The sequence below is a fragment of the Eucyclogobius newberryi genome, unplaced genomic scaffold, assembly GCF_026437365.1.
Source record: "Eucyclogobius newberryi isolate DKJ021-1_F unplaced genomic scaffold, fEucNew1.0.hap1 SCAF_8, whole genome shotgun sequence".
Lineage (NCBI taxonomy): Eukaryota > Metazoa > Chordata > Actinopteri > Gobiiformes > Gobiidae > Eucyclogobius > Eucyclogobius newberryi.
In genome coordinates this window covers 40,911,195-40,923,640 of record NW_027316500.1, presented here as the reverse complement: position 1 = coordinate 40,923,640, position 12,446 = coordinate 40,911,195, and the positions used below count along the sequence as shown (strand labels likewise).

Genomic DNA, 12,446 nt, shown 5'->3' with positions numbered 1-12,446 from the left:
TCGCTACTAGCACATATGACACAGGACAGGCTCTAACCACAGGGCCTTCGAGGCTAGCCCTCCCCCACCACCACCCAAACACCCAATGCTATGTACTTATCAATGTATCATCTTCATTGTGCTGGCTCTTTACCATTCATTACCATTCCGGATTCAGCCATTCTATCTTTTCGCCTTCTGCTCATGCTTACTATACTACACTATTCTGACAGTTGCTAATCAAGCCGTTCCTACTCTCTTATGTGAAGTCTCAGCTTCCTTTTCTGCCAACGTATGCAAACCTTCACACCTCGTAGACTCACAGTTTATGCTTTCACTACATTACTATAACGTCACATTCAGCTGTCTGGCTTTGCTGCAACATGTTAGCCACAGGCATCTTTGGATATTCTATTCCTTGCCATTCTTATCCCCACATTTGCATACTGGCTTGATGCCACCTTCCGTCTCAGTTTTACCCCAGCTGCCGCTTTCACGCTACCTCATCTTACCATGTTTGACTTCTCACACATGCTCACATCATCTCTTCAGGCTTCCAAGCCCCGCCGCCAGCAGCCAAGCTTGCTCCGAGCCCCGCTGGCAGCCACACTCCCGCTGATCCATGGCGGCAACCACGCTAACAGCAACCATGCATGCTCCAAACCACAGTGCCAGCCACGCTCGCTCCGAGCACGAACCTCGCCAGTACCCAAAGGCTTGCCCCAATCCACGGCCGCGGTCACAGGCTTGCTCTGATCCACGGCTCGCTCTGATAGTGGCCACGCTTGCACCGATCCATGGCCACGCTCATTCATTCCCCAGAGCTCCTCTCTCAGAGCCACTGGGCACAGGGATGTCTACTACAGAGCCACCGGGCATCGGGATGCCCCTCCGGTTCTCTTCAGTCTCTCCTTCAACCCTCTTCTCGTACCTCAGTCCCCTTCGATCTCCTTTCGACTCCTCATTCATCCCTCCCTCCATCTCTCATTCCTCTCATCCATTTGACCCCTTCCCCATTCATCATACTCGAGCCTTTTCCGCATTCTCACCTGGGTCTCAGCTGGCACTGGGACGCCGTCTCTCTCAAGAACTGTCGCCGGGATGCTCAATCATCTCACATTCCCTCTTTCTTCTCAGAAGAAACATCTCTCAGCGTGCACCTCAATCCATCGTGCATTAATTGATTCCAGCTGCCATACGCACTAGACAGTCCTCAAGCGCTAAGTCTCCTCTACCAGGCATTCACATCATCTTACAGGGCAAGCCCTTCATTTCAGACCAAGAATCTACTTCTTGTCCCTACGACGAGTAACTTTAGTGCTCCTTTCAAAGTCAAAACAAAGAAGTAGCAAACTCCCTTATTTAAATATTTTCAGGTGACCATCGGACTCTGCACTAGGATGATTCTTTCCAGCTTGTTTCTGGCTACTCTAACGGGTTCTCCACGTCTGTTCGAATTACACACCACTATTGTTCCGAACATTGTTTGAGGGTTTGATCAGTCAGAAAGCACTCATTCGACACCACCTCTCTAATAGAGACCACCTCATAATTCTCTAGACTCTTAGTCTACTCCCCTCTATCAATTCGTCACTTGCATTGCTTATGCTCAAGTCACCATAATTGGCCAACTCCTGCTCACGATTCACTGTCCCAAAATCTGACACTCTGCACCGAACTCAACGATCGCCCCAATTCCTCTTCTTCGATCTTCAGTTACCACCTTAAATCAGACTACCCTCTCATCTATCTTTCATTCCACTCATTCTCAATCTCATTCAGCTCTCAATTAAATTAAGTTAAAATTAAAAAAGCTCATATTGACTTCACTACTATCCGCAGCTCGTCAACTCCTACTACATCCATGCAGTATTCTCTCTGCTCCGGAGCAAGGCGACTCCACCACGTAATCCAGTTTTAACGACTGATCGTCCAAACCTCAACCCTATCACTCTTGCACCTTATTCATACCCATGTGCTTCCATCAACGACCCACAAACGCATTGTCTTTTACACCAACTGTTTGGATCGTGACCGTATCGGGGCACCGCCAAGTCTATTGCACCTGCCTGCTCCCTGTATCTTCCAAATCCATTGCCTAAAACTCTATTCAAATGCACCAGTATTAATCCTCATCTCCAGTAATGGACAGACTGCTTTAGATTCCATCCAGCTACTCTTCAGCGAGTCCTTGACTACCCAGCTCCTCTTCTCTCATGCCACTCAGGTAATAGCCAGGCTTTACGTTGAGATCCAGATAATCTTCGCTAATTTTCAAATAATCTTTGGGGGTTCTGAATTGGCTGGGCTGGTTACCCGAAACAGAGCTCCCATCCTGAGTCCCTACCCAACTCTCATCGCTCCATCATCGATCCATCATCACTATTGTGAATAAACATTGTTTCATATTCCATTGTTGTGGCGTAGTCCTCGCTAGTGAACTGTTATTATGGCGGCAGGTTCTGGCTTGGATGGACCGTTTCCTCCTGCCTGAGGGGAGTGGCTCAAATAGTCCGTATCCAGGGTGAGAAGGGTCGGCTGTGATCTGACCTGTTCGTCCTAGAGCCCTGGAGGTATACAGGTCCTGCAAAGATGGAAGTCTGCAGCCGATCACCTTCTCAGCAGAGTGCACAATGTGCTGTAGTCTCTGTTTATCCCTGGCTATGGCTCCAACGTACCACACTGTGATGTAGGAGGTGAGGATGGACTCAATGATGTCAGTGTAAAACTGCACCACCATCTGTGCCGGCAGCTTGGCTTTCCTCTGCTGCCGTAGAGGGTTAGGGTTACCTAACCCTAACGGCAGGGCCTTCTTGATGAGCGAGCTGATGATGGGCTCCCACTTGAGGTCCTGGGTGATGGTGGTGCCGAGGAAGTGGAAGGAGTCTACGGTGGTGATTGGGGAGTGTGATAGTGAGGGAGGGGCTGGGGGCTGTGACTTTCCTGAAGTCCACAATCATTTCCACTGTCATCTGAGCATTGAACTCCAGGTTATTACTGCTGTACCAGGGTTACACCAAACCTACAATAGAAGGAGCTGAGTAGTTGAGCCAGTTTTTTGTCTTTTTGTCATCTGCATTATGGGGGGCTCTGGGTTTGTAGTTGGTGAGAAGACGGTGCCCACTCCACACAGAGGTTGTTGTTTGAGAACTGCTGCTTCAGAAACGTATTGTACTGTGATCTAGCTCTCGACACCTCCGTGGTAAATCCTTTCTTTGCGTCTTTGTAGTGCTCTCTGTCACCCGCCCTGTGCGCCCCCTCTTTCTGCTACCTTAACTTAACTGTTCAGATCAAAATGTTCCAAATTATTATCCTAGAAACTTTGAAAACAACAAGCTGAGCTGAAAGAAAACATTTTTTTAAAGGGAGTGTCTACAGAGCCGCGGCGCGCGGCCGAAACTGCCATGTTATTTTGTGCAGCGGCTCCTGAAACGGCGGGTCTATTTGACCGCGCCGTTTTAGGGTTAGGGTTAAGGTTAGGGTTAGCCATGAGGCTATATGGCACTGCCGCGGCTCCTGAAACTGCTGGGCCATTTGACTGCGCCGCGGCTCTGCAGCCACGGCCGTTTTTAAATATGGGACAGGCAAAGTATTTCAATCTTAACAAAACAAGACAAACTAAAAATCAGCATTTAAATCCTTCTGTAAAACACTTTTCACAAAAATTTCAGGAGATGAAGAGAGGATATAAATTTGACAGAAAGGTAGATAGATGCGACAGGAAGACACTCAATGAGATACTTAGATAGGAAAATAATATGTATGATCGCAGTCATGGCAGCCCTTCCCCCGAATGTTAAAGAACATCTAAATATGAACTCTGACCTCATGGCTGGTGATAACGTTTGGTTCAGGAGCCACGTGGTTCACGCTCTGACTCAACAACGAAGCAAGGAAAAAGGTAACAAATCAGAGAAACAGAAATTGCAGGAACAGTTATTAAACTTAAAAGTAAAAGATCTAAAAGACAATGTAAATAAGAAAGGTTGAGATTTCAAGGGAGGATTCAGAGGAGGCTTTGGAGGAGCCCAAGGTGGAATAAGTCGTGGTCGAGGATTTCAGACTGATCAACAACGGGAGGAAGGCCTCCCGACCTGATGCACAACCAAATGCTGAGGCTCCCACAGTGGGCAGTTTTACACTGGCCATGAAGACAAGAAATACTATGGGCGTCCAGAGAGGCAGGAGCCATGTCAAGCAGAGTCTATGCTCCATGTGAAGGTGGAGGGACAAGCTGTACCTGTGCTGGTGGACACCGGAGCCACGCACTCGTCCATCAACTTCCCCCTCCACCGCAACCAACTATTTAAACTGTCACTCTCCTTGGTTGGTTTCTCTGGGACTCACTCATTTCTGCCATGGACTTAACCTCTGCACATTGACATTGAACCTGCTTGAACGCGATCTCCTGATGAAGACTGGAGACATTATTTTATGCTCTGATAAAGGACTAATTGTTGCATTACTGAGCCCGCCTGACCGACATCACAGAAGGCGTGGCTGCACAGTATCAGGCATAGACACCCTGAATTGACACTCTGGCATCCTATCACGCACCACAGGACTCCCTCCAGTGTACTCTGTTTCATGACAGGTCAAAAAAGTATTTCAATCTAAATTTGATGTTAAAAAATTCTGTACGTACTAAAACTATAGCATTTGATAAAATGTTGGTAGGAAAAGAAGGTGTAGCTGCTTATTGTCAGCTGATCAAAGAACAATTGGATTGGTATAGAATGTCTGAGGGTAGCGTGCCACACGTGTCCCTGTCTCACCGGCTCATCAGGTGAAAGATTTAGGACCAATGACTAAAAGACTAACGTTTGTTACTGATTGGCATCCTGTGTGCTGGAACTATTATCATCTAACGTTAACATTCCTATTCTACCTGTACTTAAGAAGGACATCTCTAAATTCAAAATTTAGACCTGCTCATGACGTTAGGAAAATCAATGAACTGTACCTTCTCATACGTGCATCTCACTGTCTCCTGGGGTCCGACATGTTTTTGCTTTCACCCACAAGGGTGCAAAATTGCAATACACTAAATGGCCACATGGGTTTAAATTAAGTCCTGGAATCTTTTACCAGGTGCTGAAGAAAGTGCTTTCAATCTTTCAGCTGCTAGAAAGTCATACTGATGCAGTATGTGGATGATCTCCTGGTGGCTCCTCCCACTGATGCAGTATGTGGATGATCTCCTGCTGGCTGCTCCCACTGTCTCAACGTGTCTGTCGGCCACCAAAGATGTCTTGCTGAGGCTTCACAAGTGCGACTTTAAAATCTCTCAGTAGAAGCTACAATGCTGTAGGAGATCTGTGAACTTCTTAGGATGAACAGTGTCTAGTATAGGTAATTGTATTTCTCCTGAATATGAAAACATGATTCTGACCCATCTTTAACCCAACTGTGGACACATGCTCTTTTTTCTTAGCCTTTGTGGCTACAGCTGCCTGTTCATACCCGACTATACGTTGTTCACTACCTCGTTGCGTGCACTTATTTGTGAGAAACGGATGAAGAACACTGCCACTTTGGACTGGACTTCATTTTCTGTGGACGGTGTCAACATGGCTGACAACCTCGACCTTCTCCTCGTGACTGTGTTTCTCTTACTAAGACCTTGGCCAAGGCACAATATGATCTCTCTTTTACACCTCTGATTGACACATAGTTTTCTTTACTGATGGCTGTTGTTTCAGGAAGTGGGACAGCTACCTGTCTGCTGCCGCTGCTGTTGTTCAAGCTGGATAATTATTTTGTTGACTGGTGTTCTTCTACACTTTCTTACTGCCCATCTGCACAACGTGTAGAGATCTTGGATATTGTGCTCACTCTTGAGGACTCAGCTGACTGACCGGTGACAATCTACTCAGACTTTGCTAACGCCGTGGGCGTTATAGTCACTCACCTGACAGAATGGTGAAGAAATTATTTTAGGACAGTTAAATAAGGTCCAGTCGGACATCCAGTTTAATCAAAATGTTAGATTATGCACTTGTGTTGCCCTCAGCTATCGCTTTTGTTACATGCCCCGCCCACACCAAAGGGCAGGACTTTGTTTCCAGGGGCACTGAGGCCACAGATTGCCTGGCCAGGAGAGCGGCGGGTTATATCGCCTCAGATGCTGTCGGATGGTGAGTAACTTTCTGCTCTCCACACACCAAAGCCTAAGCGTTGACAATGACTCCATCACTGTTACCAAGGTGACACTGGCCTCTGGCGGGGTCCTAAAGGGAAGCCTGTTCTTCTCACTGGACCGCTGTTGGACACTGCCTTAACTGACAAGTCCGTCACATGTTAAACCCCACTACAATTAATTTGCCTCACCCTGGTGCCACCCCCTAATTATATCATGAACATAAGTACCAGAGTTTGTGGCAAATGTTTCCTTTTGACTATAATTGACTTATTCTCCCTCTGGCCAAAAGCATATCCTAGCTCCGAATCAAATCTAACAAAGGCTCCCATTTTAAGAATGTTTATCTGCAAACTGTTGTTGCCATGTGTGGACTTCGACACATCTTTTGGCACTGTTATCATCCCCACAGTCCCAGAGGAGATTTCGAACGCTTCAATGGCACTCTAAAATTATAATTTTTTATATTTTATTTAATTTTTACTACAATTATGTTTAGCTACATTATGGTTGTCACTGACGTGAATTGGCTTGATTAATTTCCCCTTGCTCTGCTTACAGTAAAACAGACCGCGTGCAGGGCAACGGGACACTCCCCATTTGAACTGTTGACTGGGACATCTTTTCTGCCCCTAGATCCTAATGTTAACACCTCTCTGTTTTTCTCAATTACATGCTTTGGGCATCTAGTCTTTCCACCCAGATCCACAAGGAGGCGGTCCCGGCTCCAGCTGAACCTCTGCCCGGCAAGGTTCTCCTGAAAGTGCTCCGGAGATCTTGGACTGAACCTCGCTGGTCTGGTCCATTCACTGTCAATGCCAGGACCTCCCACGCAGAGAAACTGGTGGATAAAGGAGAATTGTGGCGTCATATACATCTCAGATTACCCCTGCCACAAAAGACTCTCTAAAGAACATTTCCTTTTAAATTGAACTTTTTACATTTATTTTTTTCCTGTGCTTCTGCTAAACATTTCTGTGTTGTAGACTCCGTTTGAGTGCTGGTTTTAGGACTCTGTAAATCTCTGAGCCACCTGGCTTAGAGATGGTCGGGTGGTCTTCTTACACGTGCACTCTCCAGGGTCCTGTTTGGTGACACACACGCTTACATTGCTTTTTTCAGGTGGGCTGGGTGTTCCCCAGTCCAAGAGAGGGAGGTTGGTTTATGAGGTTATAGGTTGGTTTATGTGGTTAGTTTATGCAGTCATTGTTTTAAAAGGATGTAGAGTTGTAGGTAGAATAGGTATTCTTCTTTGGGACGCATCGGAAATCATTAGACATCAAACACATATAATACAGACTATATACAGACAGTATATTCTATGCAAGATTAGATTCAGTTCCAATACAACTAGACTAACTGGACACCTCCTAGATAATTTTACATAGGACTAGATTGGCTATGAAACGTCAGACCAAAATTCCACTTTTTATATATATTACAAAGAGAATAATTATAAAATAATAATCAACAAAGTAAGAACTGAAGGGACTATATGCTCCCCCAGTTACAGACCACATTAATTATATTGTGAACTCCTAAATGAGTTCAAAAGAGGGAATGAAGAAATTAATAAGCATTTAATATTGTAATGCATTAATATACCTATCATTGTTATTGCAGACTGGACACACAAACACACACACACACACACACACACACACACACAGCACATTCTTTGCTCTGTCTGCTTAGTCTGTCTCTGCTCCCCCAAATTCTTTGTTTGGGTCAAGGGTCGCATCTCACGACCATATTAGGATGTCCTGGAAGGTAAAGCCTGGTACCAAGAGGTGCCAGAAAAGATCCACCTTCTTATGAATATTCATATTCTTTGTCCTGTGTGTGAGAGGCCCCCAGATGAAGAGCACAGATGTCTGATGGGAACTCGAGGGACATGACATGCGTTTTAATCTGTTAGTTTTGTAATCGTAGGGAATAAATACTTTTATTATAACGACCAGAATCTTGTCTTGTTATTCTCAGTAAATTAGAACCAACAGCACCTAACAGCACATATTTGAGATTTAAAGCCTGGATAACATAAGGTATAAATGTTTTCCACCAGACTGTAAAAGATAATGTTGAAATAATTATTTGTCTTGGAGATACAGGAATATATAGAGGTATTTACAAACAAGGAGTTATTATAACCAAGAAATGAAGTAAAGCAACGACCACCTTAACCCTCTGATTAATTTTTTGTTAAAGCTTATACATCGGAAATGACAATGCGAATAATATCAAAAGGATATTAATGTATTGAGCATCCAATAAGAGAGGGTCAATTTTATTTGACAGTCGAAGAATGGGAAAATATATGTACTTCTCAAGGGAGAACCACAGTCACATGTTTGGAAGGAATTCTGTTGTCAAACAAATGGGAATGTCAAACTTCCCATTATTCACAGGGAAATTCTGACTGTTAGAGAAACTGAGGTAGCCAGGAGGCAAACTACTACCATGTGTTTAGGGACTGTTCAGTCGTTCGGGGTTATTTGACTGAAATTAAAAATGCACTGCAGCACTGCAGTTTTTGACATTGCCATCCGACTTAATTTTAGAACAATATACTTGGGCCATAAAAGTCATGCCATGGACACAATCAGCGGATACGTTTGGCATAAACTTCTGGTGGCAGGAAAAAAGGCCATCCCAAAGAAATGGATGACACAGACCACACGGTCAGTACTAGATCATATACGGGATCGAGATGGAAGTTATCGGGACGGAAGTTACAGAATCCAAAACGGCGGCCCTCGTGGCGGCCCAAATCACTATCTTAAAAGATAATAATTACATGGCGGCCCTAGATACGCTTCAGACACTGGGTTAGGGTTAGGGTACACTTCGGATTTGGACCCAAGAGAGAAAATTGTTGCCTGAGCTGTATCAGCGGAACCGGTCTCGGTCGCCGCCATGTTGGAGTCAGTAACTTCCGTTTCGGTCGCCGCCATGTTGGATTCAGTCACTTTCGTCCCGATTCCGTCTATGATCTAGTGCCAACCCAGACCACACCGATGATCAAGGACAGGACTGACATCGTGGCAGACATTAGACAAATGGAAAAAAAATACATCTGGACTAAATTTGGAGATGGACAAACTCACTAGACTTCAGACTAAATGAGACTTTTGTTTTAATTTATAATGCTGTGATTTTGTCTGTATTTACGTTCCGTTGATGTCTGCTTATGTTTTGTTTTTTTGTACTCTCTGGTCATTCCATTTTGTTCTGTTCTGTGTTGTTCTATATGTTTTTATATACAAAAAATGTAAGCATCCCCTGTTAGATCCTACTTTTCCACTATTTTCCACTTCACTCTAGATCCCTCATTGTCCAAACTCTTCACTCTCCTTTTCTCCATTGTCCTCCACTTTTTCCGCTGTCTTTCTCTTCCTCACTGACCTTCTCATTGTTGCACTCTTTTATTTCCTATGCCTTTTTGCACTACTCCTCCTCTTTGTACTCCTTCTCATCGCCCTTCTACTCGCCATTCACCTCCTCCTTCTCGACACTTTGTCCATACTGGACTTCTTTGGTTTTGATGGTTTTGGTTTTGGTTCTTTTGGTTTTGGTTTATTAATTTTCCAACCCAAAATGGCAGTTATGAAAATGACCAGGGCAGTTTTTTGTCTTTTTTACACACAAAAAATATTCACCACCTTTGTGATGGCCAATAAGAAGCTAAATGAAGTTGTTTGAGGTCCACTTGTTTTGACACTTCTGAGTCTCTGAGTAGTTATGTGTTCACACAGCGGCCACAGAGGAGCAGTCTCAGGGTAACGGGGTTAGGGTCGGGTTGTCCCATATGTTTAAACTTATAGATGTCATAGAACAGACTTCCTTTTTTGTTGCAGGTGAAAATTAAAATTTTCTTTGAGATCGATACAGTTTTCTATTTAATCTAATTAATGGTTAGGGTTTGCAATTGGCAGGTAGACAGCAATGTACCCAGAAATGCAATTTCATATGTGCTGAAGAAGGCATGAACCAGAGACTTCTTCTGCAATCTTACTTTGGTTGTTTAGCAGTTGCACTGCATCTGAAGAAAGAGTTGCAGGAAGTATTGCTGATGCTGCAGTGATTGAAACTGGACTCAGCAACAAGACACTGGAACAGCCTCTTGCAATACTGTTGAAACAAAACAAAACGACACATGTACAGTAAACAGGTTTAGCACAAAATTAATATCTTTAATTTATTAAAGCTGGGCTACCATGCTTCGCTGGTGGTACAGTCGTTAAGAGCATCAGACATGTGTGGTTGCTGCCACCTCGTCATTTGTAGAATTACTATGAACCCTTCCCCCCCTTTCAGCATACAATGTCCTTTCGAATAAAGCGCAGAGCTCTGGGATGCCGGTGGCTAATGTGCTCAAGCAGCACCGCATGTAGTCTGGGCTCAAGGTTAGCACATCTTTCTAGTATTATTATTATTATTATTATTAAGTAGTTGTACATAGTTTGCACACAGCTTTAGAAAAGTTTTTTTCAGACAAAAAGCAAAAAAAGGGTGGAACAGCCATAGGCTCTACATTCCAGTTTGGTAATTGATTAGATATTGTAGATGAGACAGGGCGTAGTGATTGGTCAAGTTAAGTAAAAATACTCACCGGATACGTCTGCACATTGCTGCTGGACATTCCTCTTTCCTCTCCTGGGGCATTATGGGAGTTGTAGTTCTTCAGAGACCGGTTTTCCTTGAGATGAGCCTGGAGCTTCTCCCTTTGTCGCCTGCACCATCAAAATGTTATATGTTTACATAAATAACAATAAATTCCACTCTGTAAACTATGTATAGTTATAACTATGACTATACACACACAGTGACCGCTGGTGATAACTTTGGGCAGGGGAGATAAAAATAGCCCACACCACATCGTTATCAACATAATTATATACAGGGCCCATTCAAATTGGGTTATGTTAGGGTTAGTTTGAAACTAATATTTAAGGTCCACTGCAAAACTAACACTTGAAAAGAGATTCAAAGGACTGTTTACTTTAAGCTGAGTTTATATTTGACACGTCTATAAGGTCCATGAAAAATGTGGCAACTATGAAGATGGCCCATGTGGAATTGAGGGGGATTTCATAGAAGCTAGATCAGATATGTACCGTCTGCAGCCGCATGAACGCACAGACTATAAATACTGTGTGTCTCATTTCTGTGCGGAATATAAACGTGGAAAGTATAATCCAAGATTCACGCAGCAAAACACTGGCAAAACCGTGCATTTACCAATGACATTACTGTACATTTCGGGCTATAAAGTGCTCCTGAATAAAAGCCGCGCACACAATATTTACGAAGAAAATAGAATTTATCCAAGGGTCACCTGTCAATAACCCACAGGTGCCCGCATTGTAAGATGAGATATTCACACATATACTACATGGTAGTGATGCGTCTTTTGAACCGGGGTCTCGTGGTGCACCCGAGGTCCGCTGCACTGCGTTAGTAATTAGACTAATTAACTTGTCTTGCTGTTTTACATATGTCTGTGTCTTCACATCTGGTTCATCTGCTCCTGAGCTGGTGCTTAGCGAGTGTTACGTTGTAACATGAGACATTTACACAGAAATATGGTCCATGGTAGGGATGCACATTTTTGTCTTTTGACCCGGGAGTCAGTCTGGCCAAGAAAGTTTAATTTCAATGCGGCAGATCGCCGTATATTGCATGTCTGCGCTCCGTTTGTCTTTGTATTCTGCCGCATCTAGACTTCCACATATTGTGTCACCGAACAACCAAAGCAAGTTCCTATATTTGTGAATTCTGTTCTATATTTGTGAATTCTGTTCTATATTTGTGAATTCTGTTCTATATTTGTGAATTCTGTTCTATATTTAAAACTGCAGCAGGTGACGTCATTTCCGGTGAGTGTGTCGCGTTTTCAGAGCTGTTCGTTCTTAGAGCCTTTTACCGATTAATCCACGAATTATACACACTATTTACGCATCATATACACGAAAGTGAACGTTTGATTGCTCCGCAAACAATCCGGAGCCTCAAGCCGCTCGCTTTTCAGTATTTCGTGGATTAAAAAGCCCTCCTCACTCTCTAGCTCCAGCCTGAACTAGCCTAGCGTAGCCTAGCCGCTAGCGTCATGGCTGGATCTACCTTTACCTGTTTGAGCTGTCATATGTCGAGTCAGAACCCTGGCTCCTTCTCTGATGACAGGTGCGTGAAGTGCAGTGTAGTGGTAGTTTTGGAGGCCAGGGTTACGGAGTTAGAAGCGCGGATCCGCTGTTTAGAGGAGCTTAAGTCCAGTTATAGTTCGGTTTTAGCGCGAGGGCTACCGGACCGCGCTGCAGGGCGTAGCATT

General features: G+C 44.2%; 1 protein-coding gene across 2 annotated transcripts in view; it reads right to left on the bottom strand.

The window, feature by feature from the left end:
* Window positions 1–12,446, bottom strand: part of nrg3a (neuregulin 3a) — a 564,733-nt gene that overhangs the window by 23,619 nt on the left and 528,668 nt on the right. For both annotated transcript variants that reach the window (XM_072436249.1, XM_072436248.1), the window contains exons 6-7: window positions 10,731–10,851; window positions 10,134–10,249 (exon numbers count right to left, since the gene is read on the bottom strand). In XM_072436249.1, the coding sequence (XP_072292350.1) occupies window positions 10,134–10,249; window positions 10,731–10,851 (237 nt within the window). The remainder of the gene's footprint in view (window positions 1–10,133; window positions 10,250–10,730; window positions 10,852–12,446) is intronic.